Source organism: Sander lucioperca, chromosome 16 (genome assembly GCF_008315115.2).
Source record: "Sander lucioperca isolate FBNREF2018 chromosome 16, SLUC_FBN_1.2, whole genome shotgun sequence".
NCBI classification, from domain to species: domain Eukaryota; kingdom Metazoa; phylum Chordata; class Actinopteri; order Perciformes; family Percidae; genus Sander; species Sander lucioperca.
The window spans coordinates 7,054,290-7,077,429 of record NC_050188.1 but is presented as its reverse complement, the minus strand read 5'-3'; the positions used below and the strand labels follow the sequence as shown (position 1 = coordinate 7,077,429).

The following is a 23,140-nucleotide window of genomic DNA, read 5'->3' as shown; positions in this document are numbered from 1 at the left end:
GTCGAACGACGTGCTTGAGCTATGTTACTGGTTACACAGCGTTCGTTGTTCCCAGAGAACGGTTGACTCGGTACCCATCTGTTATTAACCCCTAGGTTCATTTTGCGCCGGAATTGTCCTTTAATACAGTATGTAAAATGTTATGATGTGAGCAACAATAAACTGTTAAAATAACATAAATGATAGCATAACTAATCATTTTTAATTATCCTTTTGTTGTTTGTTAACAGTAAAATAACTATTAGCCTAAGTTTAATTAACTATCAATTGACCATTTATTAGCGATGGTCATTATAAAGTGTTACCGTTTTGGGTTTTCTTTCATTTTCCTCTTCTCTCACTTATAGTACTGATTTAGAGTCAGTGACTCATCTCACCGCACCGGCAGATTTAGTGGATGGGTGTGTCATCAACAGCTGTCACAAATGTAGTCGTTTAACGCGGAGGCGTTACAGAGCATCAGCTTCTTCAAGCAGCGCGCCTCGCACTGTGTGTAGAATGAGAATGACTGCAGTGGGCCGCCTCCTCCTTCTCCAGGCCGCAGCCAGCTCTCAGAACTGCGTGTCATCTCCCAGACTCAGTCTCTCCCCGCTATGTAGTGGCAGATGTCTGTTGATGACTTGGCAAGATGCTGTAATAGCAAAGTTACTCAGACGACCCTAGGGTAACACTGTGGAGTGCATTAGCAAAGTCGTTTCTGTTGTGAGTTTCAAGATGCATCAAAGACGATCGGCATGTTTTTTAAAAACATTTTTTAATGAAACTTAACATGTGATTTCTAACTGTACTTTGCAGAGTTTTTTCGATGGCTGGGACGTCACAAAGAAGAAGGACAAGACCAAAGGAAGGCACGATAGTCTGCTTAACCGTAAGTTCTGTGGGGTTACGAGAAAGAAACACTAAGGGCCCTATTTTAATGAGCTAAGCGCACGGCGTGAAGCGCCTGGCGCAGGTGCGTTTAGGGCGTGTCCAAATCCACTTTTGCTAGTTTGACGGTGGAAAAAAGTGTCCGTGCGCCGGGCGCATGGTTCAAAAGGGTTGTACTTAGTGTCTTCATTAATTCATAGGTGTGTTTTGGGCGTAACATGCAATAAACCAATCAGAGTGTCATCTCCCATTCCCTTTAAAAGCCAGGCGCGTTTATACCGTGGCGCATTGCTATTATGGTGGCGGATTTGCACCATAATATTTCTATTTGTAATCTTTTGCATGTTTGTGTGCTGCTGCACGTCCCTGTGTGTGTGTGTGTGTGTGTGTGTGTGTGTGTGTGTGTGTGTGTGTGTGTGTGTGTGTGTGTAACAAGCATAGTGTGTGCGCTGTCCATAAGCCTAGGCGCATTTTACAAATTCGCTGTTAAAATAACAATGAAATGATGCGTTATTGACTTTAGACCAGGTTTTTGATGGTCGCCATCACTTCCCGCTGCCTCAAGATAGCATTACGCCCAGAATGCACCTGAACACACCTCCCTGGAAGACCAGCACACTCATGGGCGCAAAGATGGGCGCAGGTGCATTTGCTATTTAAATGACGCGGGCGCTGGACGGGAAATTGACAATTGCGTCGGGCTTTGCGCTGCGCCGGGTGCAAGATAGGGCCCTAATGCAGTTACTACCTGGCTCTCCCTCTGTCTCTTTTACTGTAGGTTACAGCACACCTTAATATTTATAGCTTTTCAAGCATACACTGTAAAGGACATTACCATTTAACGACACTACTGCTGTCTTATAAGTCTGCCAAAGCCGCCCAATAATTATTTTTACTGCTAGTTGAATGCTCGTGGTCTAGAAAAATCTCTTGTTATACTGTAATTACGGTTAGATTAATTCAAATTGATTGTTTAACAGTGGCTTTAATAGGGTTTCTGCTATGTTATTCTCGATAGCAGGTTCACTCAATACCTTAGCTTCAATGCAGTGTAATGTTCATTGTTCATTGTGGGAAAGCCCTAGAAATCACATTTAAAGCCATGAGACACTTAACAAAGTTCTTTAAGGTGTGGAGGCAGCTTTTAAAAGGCAAGGCAGGTTTCAATCTTTTTCTCAAGACTGGATCTGTGTGCCAGTAAAGTAGAAAAAAACTTTCTGTCGTCTAACTTTCTCTGTAATCCTTCATTTTAAATGCCAATAAAGCTGAATATATAGCCGAGCTGCTGACAACATAACTATTACAGTATGAAATAATGTTTTGATCACCGCAGCAGCTTGGGAATGACTGCTGGTTAACATGTAGTGTTTATGGGCCGCGATTAAAAAACTCCTTGAAATCCTTGAATGTTTGTGAATTCGACAGGGGGGAAACATTTTTGAAAATAACCATAAATAGACATTGATAGGTCATTGAAAGCACTTGAATTTATATATTTAGGAATAGAAATTGAAGTTATTTTGATATTTATTTTACTTAACGTAAGTTATGGGCTTTTTTTTTTTTTTTTTTTTTTTGAGGGCAAGAGACCTCATAGAGTCTCCACTTCCTCCCACTGTTCAAAAGTGAAGCCAAAATCTCCCGGATACGGGTGCTGCTCTCTTGTCATTTCGGAGCTAGAGTCCGCGCAGTAGTGACCAGGTGATGGAGCCGTGGTATCAAAAGTCTCACCCCTTTTTTTATAGCATCAAATAACTAATAAAAAAAAACGTATCAGAAAAATGAACACTTGAACAAACATTAGCGTGATCAGAACTACCTAAACCGACAGAAGCCATCTTTGGGTAAAATTAATTTGACGTGTACTTTGGTTTTTTAGTTTGGCCCATGTCCAATGCGCCACCACAGTGTTCACACAGTCATGCCTCACTCTCTTGTTCTCTGTGAGCTTCTGTAAAGCCTGCTAGTTCTCATTATAAAAATTCTCACTGTTGTAACAGTACTTAACCTTGAGCCATGTCTCAAACTATGCCGTGTTGGATTCTTGAATTTGAGGGAATTGGGCCTGGAAAGTCTTTGAAAAGTCCTTGTATTTGATGTTTGTAAGAAGCTGTGGGGAACCTGATTATTATTTCATACTCGTTCAATTGTCTGACGACGGAAAGAGAAAAATCCAGAAATGAAAACAACTATACTGAATTTGGCTGCATCAAAAGGTGGCCACAGAAAGCAGGGCGGAACTGAACGAAGTTTAAACAGGCTGACACTCTGCAGAGTAACCAGCTGTGTGTGTAGCTGCTCAGTCACAGGCAGGGACGCTCGTATAGATGCAAATTGCTTTCTCAGGAAAAAAGCATTTTAAAATTGAGACGGCTTAATGTCGACGTCATCTTAGTTTCAGTGTTCTTTCACAGTCTTGGTGGAAAAGCCTTGGAAATAACATTCAGACACAAAGTCCCAGATGAACTAAAGTCGTCAGGTGTGATAGCAGCTGTATATTAGGCAGGTGTCATCACAGCTTTTGCAGACTGACCCTTAAAGGATCATTCTGTATTATTAACATCTGGGTTCTACTTTCATAACTTTGGCCATCCTTTCTTTTGGTTGTTTTCACTCACCAAAGATGAGTTCTAAGTAGTGAGGTTTATAGATTATAAAACTATGGAAAAGAGAGCAGTGGTATAAGATCAGTACTCGGTATCGGCAGATACCCTGAGTTTAGGTATCGGAATCAATATGAGTAGAGAAAAAATTGGATCAGTGCATCCGTATCCCGTACCCGGTCTCAAGGATTACTTTGGTGAGGACAATGTCATTTTTATTGATAGAAACAGTCAAAACTGTTCGAATTAGGGCTGTCAATCCATTAAATATTTAACCGGTATTATTGGCATGGTTGGCATTGTCCATAGTGAACTCGCAACTATTTGCAAATTATTTATTTTTTTAACCTCTTCTAAAAGGTACTTTAAAAGGGATATTTTAGATTTTTTAGTTTAAGTTGTAATGCTCTTATCAACATGGAGGGGACAAATATGCTTGCCATTCAAATTATTTCAAGCACACCCTCATCCTCTACAATGTTAATCGGCCTGCAAGCTGTAACCACCCATTTAGCTATCGCTGTCGTTGCTTGTCCAGGCCTCTCTGTTGCAAACTATCCAGCGTGGCCTGCCTCCCTCATTTGAGACTCGACATACTCCAGAGGTAACTCAGTTCAGATCAACAGTACATGCAAATAACTTTAGTCTTGTGGAGAGAACCATCTGGAAGGGCTTTGAAACTCAACTTGCCATTCAGAAGACCCTTTTCTTATCCATTTCTGCTCAAGGAGCTTTGTTTCCGCTAGCCATAATCGCGTGTCAAATACATTTGTGGCGTTAAAAGGAATTTGCGTTAACAGGTTATTATTGCGTTCATTTTGACAGCCCTAGTTCTAATGAACCGCAATCATCCTTTGAGTTGATGAGAAATGTAGAGCTGAAACGGGGCATCCAGACAACCTAATAGATCTGCTGTTGTATTAATAAAAGCCAATAAATTGACTGATTGAGTAGATGTGTCTTGTAATTACCCAATCAGTGAACCCTAAATCCTTTTTATGTGTGTTTCAGATGATCGCCATAGAGTGAAGCTCCACTCTCTGCTTGCAGACCCCAGCTCTGATTATGTCAATGCCAACTACATAGACGTAAGTCCCCTTCAGTTTTATGTTCCCTCTTCCTCCGCCTCCAACTCCCTCATTTCTGTCTTTGCTGATCCAACAGCTCCGCCTTAAGAGCTTGTACTAATCATCTTCTATTGTTGTTGTTGACCCAGTGCTTGACCAGAAGACATTTACACACGCTGTCGGAGGTTGTGTGTGCTGTTCTGTTACTCACACTGAACTGTCATTTAGTAACTACACCCACAACACATAGCATTGTATCTATTTGTTCTAGTACATGCAGGCTTTGAGGCGAGATTTTTTTTCACAGCGACTCCAGAGATCCCACAAGAGCCCATAAGCTCAGAGCAGCATCCTCATGACTCAGCCAAATGCTTTTGCAAGACGACATGGCACCGCGATTGGACTCAATATAACACGGCTGATCCTTTCATCTACTTTCAGATATTTTGATCTTACCTACAGTTCAGCTCAAATGAGTGTCTCAGGGAGCCTCTCCAATCCCAGCAGCGGTACTCGCTCCTGCCAGATGCTATCTCGGCAGCTTTGCATTAGATGGACCAAAACTATCTGAAGGACGGCCACTTTTTCCTCCAGCACACGACGGCCAGGGTCTAAGATCTTCCACTCACTCATTATGGATGGGTCACTTGAGGGTGACTGTGAAAAGCTCTCAACAGTCTTGCCTCCGTTTTTTGGCTCTGCCTACTGCAGCAAACGTTGTAGGGTTTTCCATGAGTTGTTATGGTCTCTACATGCTGTATTACGTGTTTTGTTTCTACTATTGTTTGCTGAACAAAAGGGAATGTAAAGTGGACAGAAAGGGCCCGATCAGTAGTGGATGCCTGGCTCAGCGTATGTAGGTGGCATTGGTTAAAGCAGAACGTCAAAGCTCACAGCGTGCTGCGCGTGGCCACTTCATCCCCTTTAGTGCTTTGTGAGGGCTCCATTAGGACCAACGCTCCAAGAACCTTTGTGTCATTAACTGTGCTGTCTACAGCACGGCCTGCATGTCATGCCAAGACCCCTGGCTCACAACACTGCAGTGAAATGATTCCAAATGATTCATTGAAGACGCCAAGGTTGGAATTAATGGGACCTTGCTTTATTTTTTTTTATTTTTTTAAAGGTTAAACTGAAAAGTTCCAGCGCTCCCTTCTCTCTTTCAAATGCAAGTTTACATAATTTTTCTATGGGTAGCAAGACTTGACATTTTTGTGTCAAATCTAAAGATGTTCTTTTTGTTGCTGTCTATTGCTGACAGGTGTAACACAAAGTGACACCATCACCATACTCAGTTCTTCACTGTCAGGTAGTCTTTTCTTCTGCCTGTCATACTTGCGTTGGAATCAGCAGTAATTAGTTTGGAATACGATAAAATAAGTATGAGCATGGGAAGTAATGGCTGAGCAGACAAATCTAAAACTTAATTTCTTTGGATAGCAGACAAATTAAATTGAACTCTCCCGCATGAAAGTTTGACGCTTTACACACCCGTCCACCATTCCGACGTCCAAACCCTCTCATAAAGTGCACACTACCAATATGGATGGGATTCCTAGGAATACTGGGCCGGTCAACTTCTGCAGAACACACTGCAACTTTTGAAGAAAGCAATTAAGGGCGCTTTCACACCTGCCAGATTTAGTTCGGTTGAATCGCACTAGAGTTCGTTTGTCCCGCTGGTGCGGTTCGTCAGGGCAGGTGAGAACGCGGCATTAGCACTCGGGTGCACACCAAAAGTGGATCGGTTTGTGGTGAGAACGTGATCCGTACTCGAACCGCACCAACTATATATAATCCGCAAGTCTGAGCTAATGTCTCCTGTAGTCAGGTGTGTTTAGCAATCTGCGATGCAGCAGAGCAGCAAACTGTAGCAGCTTGCTGTGTTTCTCTCACAGAAATAGACTGCGGTCAAGCTCGCCGTCCGTCACTCGCATCTCCGTGGTCAAACCAGCTGCTGCTAAAATTGGAGACAGACGCCAGCACAGCAGTGCAAAGTCTCGGTAACCAGAGCAGACGTAGTAACGTCTCTCGCAAAACAATGTCTGATCATTTCAATGAAATGAGCTGGTTTGACCACTAGTCCAGAACACAGGACCTTCTTCCTGTATTTGCTTTCTTGGTCCTGCCCCCAGATACATCCGACCAATAAGAGGAGTGGACGTTCTTGCGTGATTTGTAATGGCGCATTTTGGTACCCTTGGATTTTTTCCAGGTGTCAAACCAAACCAAACCAAACCGAGGGCAAATCGCTCCAAGTTTACTAACTCACCAACTGATTCGGACCAAAGCAAACAAACTACAGGTGTGAAAACGCCCTAAGAGAATGTATTAAATGACATATATGTATTTCCTGAGGCGTAATCCCTACCATGCCCTCTTGCTAAAGTGTTCTCTCTGTTATTAAGGACAACTAACTCTGTGTCATCGCTGGCTTCAGATCAAAAAACTTTTCTCTCTCTGCCTCTTTACTAAAATCTCAATAAATATGTGGCATGCTAAAGGGGAGTAAGATTCAGAGGAAATTAATTGTTTAAAACAAAAGTGGCCCTTTGCATAGAAACATGGGAATTGGAGTCTTTTGAACATTATTCTCTCCACAGGTCCTCAAGGCAAGCAGCTCTCTAACCATTTCATTACCCTCTTTTCCTGGTCTTTAATCACAATAACTAGGTCTTGTTTCCTCCCCCTACTTTCTTTCTATCTCTCTATTTTCCACCCACACGTTTTCAACCTTTTGGCATCTCTTAGATTCGGATAAACAGGGAAGTAAGTATCTTGCTTCTCTTCTTTTTCTGCCTTTTCTCCCTATTCACGCTGCCCCCTCTCGCTGTCCTTGCCAGCCCTCCATGGCTTCCCTCCAACAGCTTCCTTTTCCACTCTAAGCTGCTGAGCCTGTCCACCATCACTTTTCCCCTGAGTTAAATTCATTCCAAACTGAGTGTAGCAGTGTCCTCCTTCATCCATAGTCAGATGCTCACCTGGGGTTCTTACTCAACACCAGGCTGTCCTATCGTTTCCTTCCTCTTTCTTTGTGTTGGAATTCTAAATTCCGGTCGATATATGAGGACTTTAGTTAACTGCTCCTCAGATCTCTGCAGGGTAAATCCAGACAGCTAGCTAGACTATCTGTCCATTCTGAGTTTTATATTGCTGGACTAAAACTACTTTTGAACATACACATGTTCCACAAAACAAGTTCCTTCCTGAGGCTATTTTACAGCGGCTCCATGCAGAGCTTAGTGCCACCCATGACGATTGTGATTGGTTTAAAGAAATGCCAATTAACCACAGCACGTTTTTCTCCCGTCCCAGAATGCTGTGTGGACTAGCCAGACCCTCCTCCCCTGCGCTGTGGAGGAAGGTCTCGCAAGGCAAGACTATCTACCAGTTAGCAAGTTAAAATGATTAACTACCAGTTAGCAAGTTTATAAGATTAACTTCCAGTTAGCAAGTTAGATAGCTTGTTAACCATCAGTTAGCAAGTTATAAAGATTATTTGCCAGTTAGCAAGTTAGATAGCTTGTTACCTTCTACCGTGCAAATTATGAATAGGGTTGGGTATCGTTTGGGTTTTTTCCGATACCGGTGCTAAAACTACTTTTAAAACGGTGCCGGTGCCTGAACCGATACTTTTGAAAAGATTTTTAAAAAAAATGTATATATTTAAAAAAGAAAAAAGGAGCACATAACGACAGTCGGCGGCATTTAAGAACGGCTTGTTTATTTCTAAGGCCATATGGTCAAAATTAAATGATTGATTAATAAAAACAACAAAAACAACCACTAGATGGAAAAAGGGTATTTAACAATAACTTTCTCAACTTTCTCAATAACTTTTTCAAGTGATTGTTGTTTTTCCGACAATGGCAGCTGCAGACTACGTCTCTGTGTTGGAACCCTCTACAGTGAAATACAGTCACACCGCGTTAGCTGTAAGCATTTTAACCGTTCTCTTAATACATCCATGGTTTAATCCAGCTGCTAGCTAACGGTAGGCTAACGTTACCTGCTGCCAAGTGTATTATGCTAACTAGCATCACATGCAGCGATGTTTTGGTTGCCTCTAACGTCCGTTTCGGAGCATCAGAGGGCAGCGCTGGCATTTCAGTAGCACCGAAATGAGGCACCGAAATCCGCGTTACTATTCGGTCCGGTAGATACCGGTCGTTAAGGCACCAGTGACGTATTAGCACCGGATGTCGGATGTCGGTACCCAACCCTAGTTATGAAGATTGTTGTTGTGAACATATTAAAAGTAAGAGTCCTAATTTAAAATACCATAATGCTTCTTAACAGATATCAAGCTGATCAAAACATTTTGTGGCAGCTTTTGCTCGAGATGGCTTTTGCTCCACCTACTCACATAACTCCACAGGAAAGGAATTCTTGCAATTTTGGGCAACAAAGAAAGGAAGCTACAACAACAATAATTTCTTGGGTCACTCAGAATCCAAAAACACACAAACTATGGTATTGTGTATTTTTAAACTGTTGTAAGATTTGGCAAAATACTTTATATTCTTGACCTCAACTTGTTGTTCACCCACAAGCGATGACACTCTATTTCTCATTTCACTTTTAATGCAGCTTAATTTCCAATGCAGGTTGAAGTCAGTTGAATTTGTTGACACAGTTTGGCTATGAAAGAAACCCTAGGTGTTGCATAAGCCTGATCCTGTTCATTTATTTATTCTGTTTTCTTTTATTCTTAAACCTCTCTTTAATGTTCCCCAGTGCTCTCAGGGAGGATTTCTATTAACATGTGTTTCAGTAGGATTCCTACAAGTGATTCTGAGGTGCATGATAAACATGAGCACTGATTTCCATTTTGCTTGCCTACACCAAGGTCAGATTTCCACTAATTTATCACAGGTTGTAGTTGGAGTGAGCCAAATACAGTATATCGAAGCAAAACAAATTGAAAGTTGTTTTTCGTCCTTTTCGATAGTATTGATAGGCTTTCCACGTCCCATATGACTTTGCATGTTTTTTTTGTTTTTTTTTCTCAATCCATTGTGAATTCATAATGTTTGATGTTTTTCTGTTCGCTTGCTGTTGGAAAATGTGGTTGCCAAGGTGACAGACAGGAAACTGGTTGGCTCAGGCAAACTCAGCAACGGGGGCTCATGGGAATGAGGGTCGCTACACTCTTTCATAGCGATGGCCATCCATCTCAACTTCCCTCTGTGGCATGACTGTTTTGGAATGTAATTTCTGTGCCTGCATGGCTGAATATTGTGTGTATCAGTATTTGTGTGTGTGTGTGTGTGTGTGTGAGTGTGTGTGTGTGTGTTTTTGTTGGGGGGAAGGGTGGCATCTGTACAGTATTTGTACAAATGTTTATCCTATACAACAGTTGGAATCACTTTACCCATGACTTGTGAGAGGGCACACTAATCTTAATTCTTGGGATCTATCATGCTTGGCTGTTTTTCATTCAGCACACAGGGTTTGCTTGGTGGAGGGCCATGGCGCCACTAATAGCCTTCCAAACCGTGCACAATGTATCATAACTGCACTAATGCCAAGCTGAGCAGAGAGGAGACGGCCGGATCACTCAGCGTCACTGAGGTAGAATTACTCCCAGCGCTGAAGATCCCTCACTTGTCAATCTAGATTTGATCAGCAGCCCTGGCTGCATGTAAAGCACCGCACGCCAGGCCAACTTTGAAACGCAGCTCCCTCCCTCTGCGTGTAATGACCTGGCTCACAGAGAGATTAGGAATTAATGCCGTTTCTTTCTGCATTGTAATTTAAGTGGAAATTTAGAGTCAAAACAGTACAAAGACTACGGCCGGGTCAAAAATGCCTACATATTTTAAGCCGAGCGTCATCAGCCGATTGCCTGGCGCAGACTAGTTTTCACGGCCGCCGAAATACATCTTCAGTCAAAAGCAGAGCAGAAATTTTGCAGAGCCACAAGATGAATAAGAGATGCTGAAAATGGAGAACGAGAACGGATGGGAAATGAAAGTTAGAAGCCCCTGAGTCTCACTTCACCATATGCTCCTATAATTATTAACCCTCTCCCATCTCCTTTTTCTTTCTTTTTTCCCTGCCATCTTTCTCACTCTCTCCGTCTCACAGGGCTACCAGCGATCAAATCACTTCATCGCCACTCAAGGTGAGTGTCAAATACCCAGCAGCAGTGGTTGACTGCTAATGTTGACGATATCCAAATGGCTTTACTGAATTATTTATGTGTAAACAACAAGGAGCCTGTGTTGCCTCATGCTCACATCTGGGGTTTCCATCATAAAGCATCACAGTGTGAGAACCACTCTCACACCGGTCGACTGTAACTGTCAGTCCACCCTGCACTGTAACACTACTGACTGTCGCTCTCTGTGAAGTTCACCTTTTGTGTCTCTCCTCCCCGCCATCTGCATGTGTGGTGCACCATCTCTCTGATGTCAGTTTGATACATTATATAGGCTGCTTTCCCCAAGCAGCACACACATACACACACACACACACACTCACACTCTTACTTATTCTCACCCGGCTCTGATCCTATTTATTCAGTGAATATGTTTTTCACATCGTAATCCCCCTCTGATTTCTTTCCATCATTCACTTTGGTCTCAGTTCTCCCGCTTCACAAAAGTAACCTCCGAAGATTTCTCTCTCTTTCACATTTTGCTCACAAAGTCTTTCTGCATACAAGAGTGCAGTCAGAGGTGGGAAGGGTGCCACAGTGTGCTACTTAAGTAGGAGTACTGAGTTATACCCGACCTAAAGTTACTGACTTAAAGAATCAAACAGAACGGTTAAAGTTAACAAAGACAACAATCATTTTATCGATTTTATTCTCTTATAAAACATTACCATACACAAACTACAGAAGCATATACGGTACAATGCACAAAGACAAAGAGTGGACAGTAGGTTTATATGTTCAATTCAATTTTATTTCTATTGTCAAATCATTACAGACTATCTCTGGACACTTTACAGAGGTAAAGAGGAAATCGTTTTAAAGGGGCAGAAACCTGTACACACAAAACTGTAAAATAGCATAATGTTCTGTATAAAACTCTAAAGTTATTATACTGTAGTCCCTTGTTTTCCTGTCCTGTCAAAGTCAATGACAACAATGGATAATGCTGTTACTTACAGTATGCTAGTCGACAGAGTTAAGTGAAAGACCTCACATCGTTTCACACATACATTTAAAAAAACTCGTATGGATTCTTAAATTCTAGCATCAACGGGTAAGTTTAAAATCTTGCTGTTTACACATCGTACTGTATATTGTCTGCACAGGGGGTGTAGCGTGGCACGTCTGTGTCAGGAGGCGTTTGGGCACAGTATTGAGTGTAGGTCACCCTTGTTTTGGGAGCACTCAGAGCCCACCACAGAATCACTGTAGTTATGCACGTAAAATGGGAGAAAATAGCATAAAAATACTCTTCATGTCATGTTAGAAGCATAGGGTTTCTATTCTGTCAGACACACACGTGAAACGCCTCCTGTGTAGACATGCTGTCACACTATGTGTGCCTAAGAGCGACCCAAAGCGTATTTTTACACTTCAAGTCTATTTTCTTTGGTTTTACGTGCATAACTACACTTGGTACTTTGCCTGAATGCATCATGTGTAAACACTGCGCTGAAGAAGGATATGTACACATGGATGGTAGAGTGCGGATCGGGCTGCATTTTTCTGTCCGAGCCCGGCCCGCATCTGACAGAGCAGTAGCCCGGCCCGACAGGCATTAAGATATTTATGTCCAAGCCCGACCCGAGCTAGACAGTTAAAATCTCATTTTTTTTCTCATACTAATGATACGTTTCTTTGTGTGGAAAGCCCACTTTTATTAAGCAACTGTAGGAAGGCATTCAAATGTCAACAGATGAGCATAAGTGCACACGGGGCAACAAGTGCACGTTAACACAGGCGCACACCTACATAATAAGCTGTTTTAAATTTAAAATGTTCAATGCCTTATCATGCTGATGTGACCGAGCCCGTCCCGAACCCGAACATCATTTCTAAGTATCTGTCCGAACCCGGCCCGGCCCGCCGGGTACCTCGGCTCAGTTCGGGTATCCATCCTCTAATGGATGGAGACAGTGTTTCTGAAAGTTAAGTGTTGTTGTCTTCAGAGGCATTTCTTTTTGTAATTTCTCCACTGGGGATCAATAAAAAAAAAGTATAAAGTATAGTACCGTATATAAATAAGGTTAGTTATCAAACTCAGTCACCAACAGACAAACACATTGACTGCATTTCTATTTATTTTAGAGTTCAATGAATAGTTATAATCTAATATAAAAGTTCTTCAGCACCTTTCATACAAGAAATACAGCACAAAGTGATTTACAATAAGGGAAACAGGGATTGAATGCCATCAAGATAAGATAAAAAATATGATGAAATAGAATGCTTAACATGAGATGGAAAAGAAAACCCCACTGAATAATAATGCTAAAAATAAAGTTAAAATCAGCACCCATATTTGCTGCATGCACATACATTAATAAACACTGCAGCAACTAGGGTTGTCCCGATCAGGTTTTTTGCCCTTGAGTCCGAGTCTGAGTAATTTGATTTTGACTATCTACCGATACCGAGTCCCGATCCGATACTTCTATAATAATTCAACTTTATAATACCTCCAGACCGCAGACATACTCGCGCTTTCCGCTTCAAGCTGCTTCCGTGTTCTACTTTGCCGGCATTTAACCAATAGCGTCTCTGCAACAAAGTGATGTCATGCCGCACGCATTGCTGTTTCTGTGTGGAGTCAAAAGGGTCTAACTCTGTGCCACCGCATAACTATAGATGTGTTAAAAAATAATGAGAATATATATACATATATATCCGAGTCCTGATCGGGAGGTAACGTCCGATTCCGATCGAGTCTGAAACCACGTGATCGGGCCCGATTTCCGATCACGTGATCGGATCTGGACATCCCTAGCAGCAACATTAAAATGTCTCATCTTTTCTGCCTCGATTGCACTCTCTACCAATCAGCGCCCAGGTCTCTGAGGCTACAAATAAACAACAGAACCTACTTTTTCAGGCAGACACAGACTCACCACCGGTCTTCATTGCACCGAAATAAGCATTTTTCAGCTACCTCCGAACATCTTCCCTAGGGTGTATAACCTCACTGTCAGTCTTATCTGTGACAGGCACAACCCCAAGTTGCCCCGAAACAACCCACTGTCTCGGTGGAGCTGTGGGCATTAACAAACACACCACAGTCTTATTATCTCAGATCTCATGGCCATATTTTAATGAATGATCCAGTTATAGGATAAAGTCAATATTTTGGTGGTTACGCTTTAAGGTTTGGGTCAAAATAAGTTTCAATTTTTGGCCCCGAGATAAAAAAAAAAAAAGTCTAAGAGCCAGGGTGACAACATAAACCAAAGTACAGTTTGTTATAGCTGCCATAATAATTGTAATCCATTACTTTCACTCTAATGAATCACACATGTAGAGTGTCCACACCCACACACCATACAGTACATCCACTGACTGCATCATGCATGCATGCGTGCCGCTTGCCCCTCACACTCTGTATTCACTGAACAACACAACTCTGCATACACTGGTGGCAAGCCCCGGGTGGTCGCCTGTCACGGCAGGTTCAGGTTGATTTGTTGTATCTTAGATGAGTCTTAAGGCGGCTGTGCTTGTGCAGCAGGCAGCAGGTGCTCTGGGCTAACTCGCTATTATGTCCAGAGATGAGGGAGCGAAGGAGGAGGCGGGCGAGGGGGAGGCAGACGGAGGAGGAGAAATGCCAAGCGCACTCTAAAAAAGCCTGAGTCCAAAGCAGCGGCATGTTGTGCTACGCATACAGATTGACCCAGCCACATCATTCGTCTCTCAGCTGACTGCCCCGTCCCTCTGGCGATGCATTAGTGGGCTTCTCCTGCCGAAAAATTAACATCTAATTTCACTAATACATATAGAAGCCAACACAGTGATTGCTGACAGGGGAGTGAGCTGTGAATAACCCTGTGAAGAGGAGGGAGAACAGTGGTTAAAGTAGCTGCCCCTCCCCGAGTTAACTACAGTAAAGACCAGTATCTGGCTGTTATGATAGGAAAGGCTCCCTGTTTTTTATCAGGTATGTTGTTTCTCCTCCTTCTCTTATTGTTTTTCTCAGCCTTCGCAGGTTTTGCGTGTTTGCCCTTGGGCATGTAGTCAAAGCTTACCTTTGGATTCATCTTGTTAAGACAACTGTACCAGTAGCAGTGAAAACAAGCACTACTGTGTTTCTCATGTTTGAGGTCTATGTGTTGCTTTCTTTATCTTTTTTTTGACTCAAATTTAGGGATACTGCTTCTTTGTTTTTGAAATTCTCTTTTTATTAAGTTATAACAAGGTACAAACAAACGAAAGAAACTAAAATGTAATCCATGTCATAGGGCTTACTAGCCTTATCTATCCAAGCCCTCTGTAAAAATACAATTGTAGCAAACGGTAGTAAACCTGAGTTACAATAGATAATACAGAAACAAATAAGGACGAATAAAATAGGTTTAAATATAGAAAATTAAATAAAAAAATGGAAAACCCAACTTAATAGGACCAGAATGTTGGGGTGTGCCTTCATGGTACTGAAATTACTTTACAAAAGATAAAGGGCCCTATTTTAACAATCTAAGCGCACGGCGTGAAGCTCCTGGCACAGGTGCGTTTAGGGCGTGTCCAAATCCACTTTTGCTAGTTTGACGGTGGAAAAAAGGGTCCGTGTGCCGGCCGCATGGTTCAAAAGGGTTGTACTTAGTGTCTTCATTAATTCATAGGTGTGTCTTGGGTGTAACATGCAATAAACCAATCAGAGTGTCATCTCCCATTCCCTTTAAAAGCCAGGAGCGTTTGTACCTTGGCGCATTGCTATTATGATGGAGGATTTGCTAAACAGGAAGAAGAGATTTTCAGGAGAAGAAACTAATCTGCTCGCACGCTTTCACTTCACACGCGAGCAGATCATATCATAATACTTTTGTAGCACATTGCCAGAATGATTAACGCAGAATTGCTTTGAGGTTGTGAACCTGAAATAAATAAATGATATAATACAAACAGAAAAAAATATATATATGATAAAGAGTAAAAGACATTTACTACTCTGCTAGCACATATGAGGGATGATAAGGTGCAACCGACTCTTAAAAGAGTCATCCAGGTCAGTTACAGGAGACAAGAGAATATTCCTATTAAACAACGTGCGTGGGTGGAAATGAATAGACATCTTGTTCACTAAAAGCGCTGCGTAGAGTGTTTGGCAGAGGAGGCGGGATGAAGGAGGGCCTTGTGATATTATCACCGCCGCGGTGTAATGGAATCAATGAAAGTGTCATCTTCTCCAGGGCCTGTGATTTGTGTCTGCCACCGGTGTTCACGAAAGGCAACACAGGAGCTTGTTTGCACAATGGCGGAGGATTTGTGGGTGTATTGAAATGACATTTCTCCTTAGAATTAGGAGAACACGGAGCAGGGCAATAGTTCATGAATGACACATTGTTACTCTATTCCCTGGCATGGATTACACAGCCTCTACATTGATGGTTATTGCTGCTATTTTCTCTGACTTATGGCTCATCTCTCCGCCCTTCTCATCCTCCTCTCTCTTCCTACACCTTTTCTCCTCGCTTGTTTTTTTTTCTCTCTCTCTCTCTCTCTCTCTCTCTCTCTCTCTCTCTCTCTCTCTCTCTCTCTCTCTCTCTCCCACTTCTCCACCTATACCTCTACTGTGTATCTCCCACTGTGCAGGCCCCAAGCAGGAGATGATCTATGACTTCTGGCGGATGGTCTGGCAGGAGAACTGCTTCAGTATTGTCATGATCACTAAGCTGGTGGAAGTGGGCAGGGTAGGTTTCCCTTCTCTTTGTCCTGTGACCTCTTCTCCAGCCAGCTGTGAAGATAGATGGAGGGATGGAGGGAGGGAATGTATTTCTGGAGCTCCCTTTTTTTAAATTTTTTTTATCATCCACCATATATCAGAAGAGCCGCTGCGCTCGGTGTTGTGGGAGGAAATGGCTGCCGCTGTCTGATCCTGAAAGATCGCCTTTTTGCTTTGGTGCCTGGGCTCCAAAGTCAAAGCTTTGATGTATATGAAGGAACATTGTGGCCTCTGTTCTGTTACTCTAAGGGGAGACACTACGGGGGAATAGGGGAAAATATTTGAACTAACAGATATCAGCATGAAACTAACCCCAGTTGGTTACTTTCATTAAGACAATATTTTTTTGTATTACAAGTTTTCTGAACCGTTATGTTTAAATATGCAAATTAGGCATTATCTTGTTAAATATGTTCTTATTGACATACTGTACATTTCCAGAATGGGAATCTGAACCTAGGATAAAGCCAGGTGCAAAATTCTTGTTTCATTTTGTTGACATATTTAAGTTTAAAGAAATTTTGGATATCACTTTGTATCACTCCATAATTCAGAAAATACTGTCAAAGAACAGCCAAAGAAAAATCAGTTTTTGCCATGTTTGTAGGAATAAAATGTTACTTAAATCAGGCTATGCGTGATACGTGAAGAAATCCCTCTGTAAAAACCTTCAGAATATAGGTAGGAATGAAACTGCAGAGTTTGGTGTATGTAAAGGCGCTGACACACCAACCCGATTATCGGCCGTCGGATAGTCTGGCGAGGTCAGTGACTCGAGTCTGTTCGGTGTGTTCCATGCCGTCGTCAGCCTGAAGGAGCCGTCGGCGTTCATTTTAGTCGATTTGACTTGTTGAATCGGCCAGTGGGCAGTCGGACTCAATTACCAATCTGATTGGTGGAGCGCTAGCACTTGACTAGCGAATCAGTGCACGAGAAAACCGGAGCTGACAACGCCAGTATCTTCTTATTACTAGCCATCGTATTTTCTTCCGTTCAGCGAGTAATGACAACAACGATCCTTCTTGACTACTATTCAACACTCTCTGATGAAAACAATGACTGACGACAGCATGCTCTGTGTTTACGAGGTCTAGAGAGATGTTCCGTCATTTCCGGTTTTCATTTTTTTAGGAGACCTATTACACCTTGTGCACGCGCAGAACGTACGTTCAAGTCGGCGTCGCTTCGGTGTGTTCCGAGGCACTTTTTGGACCTCGGGGAGCTAAATGATCAGTCCGACTGCCTTTTCTGCAGACGATCGGCTGTCGGGTTGATGTGTTCAGTGCTACTGAAGTGGAGATTTCTGAGAGTCTGAGAAAAACTCAAATTTTGAAAGAAAAAAACAGCCTGTAAAGAAATGTCGTAAAATTCCATACATTTTACACAGACACTACAGGTGATTAAGATCAAACATATGAACTAACAGATATCACCATGAAACGTCCCCAGCTGATTACTTACATTAAGACAATTCTTTTTTGGATTAGAAGTTTTCTGAAATTCTAATGTTTAAATATGCCAATGAGGCATTATCTCATGCTAATGTCACTTTTGCTGAATTTAGGAGAAATATATAGGCACAAAAAGACAAAGTGAAGTAAGATAAACATCTAAACCTCAAAACTGAAAAACAGTGGGCTACTGTTACAGTATTAACAAAATGTTATACATGCCGTTTTTAGCTTGCACTAAACGTACCATTCAAACAGAAGTTACCACAGTCAGACAGTAATGGTAGTAGTATTGAGTAGAGAGTAGAGAGATTGATCAAGTTCCCACAGTTGTACCTGTATAATGTCTTCTATGGCTCTGGAAAGGGTTGCTCCAGCTATTTGTAAATCACAAGTAAGTGTATACAGCAGCAGTTGAAGTATTCAGATCCTTTACTTAAGTAAAAGTACAGATACCACACTGTAAAAAAAAAGAAAATAAAATACTTACAAGTAAAAGTCCTGCATTGAAAATGTTATCTAAGTAAAAGTATGTAAGTATCATCAGTAAAATGTTTTTTAAAGTACTAAAAGTAAAAGTACTCAATGCAGAAAAGCCCTCACGTTTTAGAAACTGGAAATAATCCAAACAGTTGTGTGTTTAATCGGCTAAACATTTCAGCTGTAAATGTAGGCTGTTATATTGTTGAGTAGTTTAATTCATAATAAAACATCAGATTTTATAAACTACATGTGTTTTGTGTGCAAACATCTTAATTTGTTAAGTAACTAAAGCTGTCGGATGAATGTAGTGGAGTAAAAAATACAATATTTCTCTCTGAGATGTAGCGGAGTAGAAGTAGAAAGTGGCATGAAAAGACTCAAGTAAAGTACAAATACCTCAAATTTGTACTTAAGTACAGTACTTGAGTAAATGTACTTAGTTACATTCCACCACTGGTGTACAGTTCTACCTAAGTCCTCAGTTTATATTATATAACAAGAGAGTTGCACCATTAAAAGCTAAGGAATGTCACAGCTACCAGAGAAGTTGTGTAAATTGGTCGCTAGGAAACATCTGTAGCGCCGTTCAAAAGCATCTTATTTTGTGAAACAAGAATAACTAGTAACGTGGGCGAATAAGTATCAACCAGGGTCACAAATTAACTGGGACTCAGGGAAAATGTGCAAATAGGAAATTGAAAAGAATAACAGGAAATACATCATATAATTCAGAGTGCCCTTTTAGCCTTTCATCATTTTACATCCCCATAAGGGATGGTGCTCTAGTCTTTCCCAGGCTTTGTAGGTGAGAGATTTATTGCATTTTTGGATCAGAAAATGAGTCCACAGCCTGGAGCGGTGGAAAATGTTGACAACAGGCAACCAATCAGTGACAGAATCTATTCTCTTTCCAAGAGCGCAAAATCATATTTAAAATTAAATAAAACGTCTTATCAAACTTTGGTGTCAACACTTTTATGTGTCAAATGTGATGGTGGAGATGATTGGAACGACTGTGGTAAAGTCCAAATATTTAGCAGAGCTTACAACAGGATTAGAGCGTTGCAATTTAAGCTTTACATTTGTATATTTAAAGCTTTAAAATTAATTAAATTTAAACATTTACATCGCTACGTTTTGGTTTTTAAGCGGAATTTTGTCCCAAAAGCGATCTCCATGTACACAAGTGTTTTGAGTTCCAGTAGAAGAACTAATCTCCGTTTAAACTAACACGCCCAAACCAAAATATCTCATCAACATTCTCGTATACTGGGCATAAACAGGACGCAGCTTTTATACTCCGCCTGTTGCTGGTAGTTGCCATGGTAACGTTAGTAGCTTAGTCTCAGAGAACTAGGCGTCTGTGATACCAAAGGTCTCCGTTTGCGGCCGTTGAGACTGAAACACAACCCCGCAGATTCCAAACCAAAACGGGTCAGAAGTGTTTTCGGTAACACTTTACTTGAAGGTATTTACATAAGAGTGACATGACACTGTCATGAACACATGATACAGTCATGACACATGAACCCTAACCCTAACTCTAACCCTAACCCTAAAAAGTGTGGGAGCCCCGGGTTCAATTCCCACTGCGATACATCAACCAATGTGTCCTTGAGCAAGACACTTAACCCCTAGTTGCTCCAGAGGCGTGCAACCTCTGACGTATACATAGCAATTGTAAGTCGCTTTGGATAAAAGCATCAGCTAAATGACATAATGTAATAATGTAATGTAAAAGAGGCGTTATGTCATAAACGACTTGCGATATGACTTGTTTATAATGGTTATAAGAGTGTCATGTCACTCTTATGTAGATGTATGTAGAGTGTAACCGTGTTTTCAAATGTTTAGGGGCTCTGAAACGCCAGAGCAGGGGAAATGCGAGGTGTAAACGTAGCAGAAGATATTCGTTTTTTTAAACCAAAACACAGAAATGTAAATGTAGCCTTAGTCTGCTTGTTGAAATCTCAGTGCCTAGTGGTGTGACAGTTTGTTGTCTAGTGTTGAGATGAATCAGCTGTGAAGCTCTCTGAACCTTAGCTCTGTGTGTGTGTTGTTTGTCCAGATGAAGTGCTGTAAGTATTGGCCTGATGACACGGAGCTCTACGGTGACATTAAGATAACGCTGCTGAAGACAGAGACACTGGCAGAGTACACTGTGCGCACCTTCGCCATGGAGAGGGTGAGTCACACTCTCACTTTATTCCATATCTAATCTCTCGGTGTAGCCTTTGTGTCATGTACCAATACCTTTCTCGGTACCACTTTATTAGCTACCATAACAATGGTAAATTGATAGCTAATTAAAATGGATTTGTTAACGATTAAGAAATTGTTCATAGGCCATCAATAAACATTATTTGGACGGCTATTATAAAGTTGCATCTGGTGAATATAATACCTTTTTAATTTAGACTTTGTAAAGCATTCATAAACTGTATTTAGATAGCTATTATCAGTGCACAAATAATCAATGATTATCTTGTTTGTAGATCACCAAATAAAGATTTAATGGGGCCAAATTAAATGATGCTTTATAAACAACTTATTATTATAAGCGTTAGTTGCAACTTCATAATAGCCATTCAAATGTTTAAAGAGGGTTTATAAAATAAGTTTTAACCATTGGCCAAGTATTAACAATCTATCTAAAGTTATAAACTTATTATTTTGTATGAAACTAAACTAATGATAAAATCACATCAGTTATAATATCACTAATAACTATGTTTACTAATAATAATTAGTAAACATAAATTGTCATGATATTGTTTGTTAACAGTAACATAACTTGTGACTTAAGTTTAATCTACCATGTATTAGTGATATTATTATAAAGTGTTACCCATTTCTCGTTCTGCTTCAGGTTTGTGTGATTGCTTTCTATTTGTGAACTCCTCTGAATATTCCGGCTCTCATAATGATAGCGTCTCGTTGGGTCTGCCTTAATGTGTCTTGTAGCGAGGTTACCCTGCCAAGCACGAGGTGTGCCAGTTCCACTTCACCTCGTGGCCGGAACACGGCGTGCCGTACCACGCCACCGGCCTGCTGGCTTTCCTGCGCCGGGTCAAGGCCTCCACGCCGCCCGACGGCGGGCCGGTAGTGGTCCACTGCAGGTAACTCATCACGCTCCATGCTGCCAATGACCTAAACACCAAACAGATGGAGACGGCCCCCCCCCCTTGAAATATGATTCCCCCCACCTCCAATCCATTGGGCTAGAGTGCTGTCAATCTGACAATTGTGATTTCCATTGGGGTACTGTCACTTGGCTGCCTGTTCTGCCAATCTTCCCAGCCCTTGTCACATGACCAATTAATGTTTCACGCAGTACGTTTACATGCACATAATTCACACATTCGCACATATTCCGGTTTTTGCCCTAATTCCGAAAAAGATGATATTCCGACTAAGCTGTTTACATGGCTAATGAAAGTAAATATTTCAATAATATTCCCGTTTACCAGTGGTGGTGGACTTGTTGGACCATGTGAACACAGCGTCCCTCTTTCATTCCTTCAACCAGCTTCTTGAAAAGGTCGACGTAGCGATGTGTGCGCACATCCAAAAACCTGTTGATGTCCAAGTCTTTGATAATGTTTAAAAGCAGTGTTGGGGAAGTTACTTTTAAAAAGTAGTGTTTGCTCGTTACTCGTTACTTCTTAAAAAGTAATCTGTTACTTTACTTAGTTACCCCCTATGGAAAGTAACTTTTTACTTTACTCGTTTTTTTTTTTACGTTACTTTTAAAAGCAGGCGTCTCTGGCAGAGACTGAAGTTAATTATACAAAAACTATCTTTGACCATAAAGCCAATCTCTGGTTTATCAGTGAAGTGTCTGAACTACACTGCAGACTGGATTCTCTACTCACAGAGTGACGGCTGATTCATTATGAACGAGTCCAGCGTGGGTTGAATGCACATCAGCAGGTCATCACGTTACACGGTGTTAGTGTATACTATGTAACGTCTGTATCGACTTGTAGCGGTCGCGCAGCCACGATGGTCCATGCATTGTCGTAGACACATGCAGCCTCTTTTCTGGAAATCCTTGCATGTCCGTGCGACCAACACAAGTCCACAGCGGTCCGCTGCGTGTATGTATGAGCCCGTCTCCACCTCATCCATCTGTGAGGTTGTCAGCTTGTGTCTGCCTGGCTCAGAGCGCCGTCTAGCAAAAAGCCACAAAGCTTAAAACGCTCTCAAAAGTTAGCTTTGGCTGCTTCTTGCTTGCCATGATTACTCTGCTACCAGCCTCTGTAACGTCCCGTGTGGAGTTTGTGAGCACGCAGCTGAGAAGGCTGTCAAATCTGTCCCTGGGAAAAGTAACGTTGTGCCGAATTGAAAAAAGGAACTACGTTCCGTTACCAAATTTTCAGTAGTAGTGCGTTACACTACTTTTTACCTGAAAAAGTAGTTACGTTACTGTAACACGTTACTTTGTTACTTTGAAACGTGTTACACCCAACACTGTTTAAAAGTAGCTGTGTTTCTCCTTCCTATCGGGTCTGAAGCCTTGCATACTGTTGGCTGATTGGTTTGTGTACAGAAACCATAGCAACGCACAGAGCTGACCATAAGCCTACGGTAAAACCCCGATTGAGACGCATATTCTGAATGCGCTGTATACATGTCTAAAGAATGCCTTTAAAACCCGAATAATACCGGAATATCCCACACATCTTAATCAGAAAATGCTATATTCGGAAAAAGGCCTTATTCAGAATATCCAACCAGAATATGCTGTTTACATGACCTGTATCAAATTCGGAATATTGTCATATTCGGAAAAA

The 23,140-nt window shown here is 41.6% G+C and overlaps 1 protein-coding gene across 6 annotated transcripts in view; it reads left to right on the top strand.

The window, feature by feature from the left end:
* Positions 1–23,140, top strand: part of LOC116035679 (receptor-type tyrosine-protein phosphatase U-like) — a 237,639-nt gene that overhangs the window by 182,590 nt on the left and 31,909 nt on the right. For 3 of the 6 annotated variants that reach the window (XM_031278926.2, XM_035992826.1, XM_031278924.2), the window contains 7 exons: positions 796–868; positions 4,482–4,558; positions 7,289–7,306; positions 10,628–10,664; positions 16,281–16,378; positions 20,413–20,529; positions 21,309–21,463. In XM_031278926.2, coding sequence (XP_031134786.1) covers positions 796–868; positions 4,482–4,558; positions 7,289–7,306; positions 10,628–10,664; positions 16,281–16,378; positions 20,413–20,529; positions 21,309–21,463 — 575 coding nt within the window. The remainder of the gene's footprint in view (positions 1–795; positions 869–4,481; positions 4,559–7,288; positions 7,307–10,627; positions 10,665–16,280; positions 16,379–20,412; positions 20,530–21,308; positions 21,464–23,140) is intronic. The other 3 variants (XM_031278927.2, XM_035992827.1, XM_031278925.2) reach the window with 1 other exon arrangement.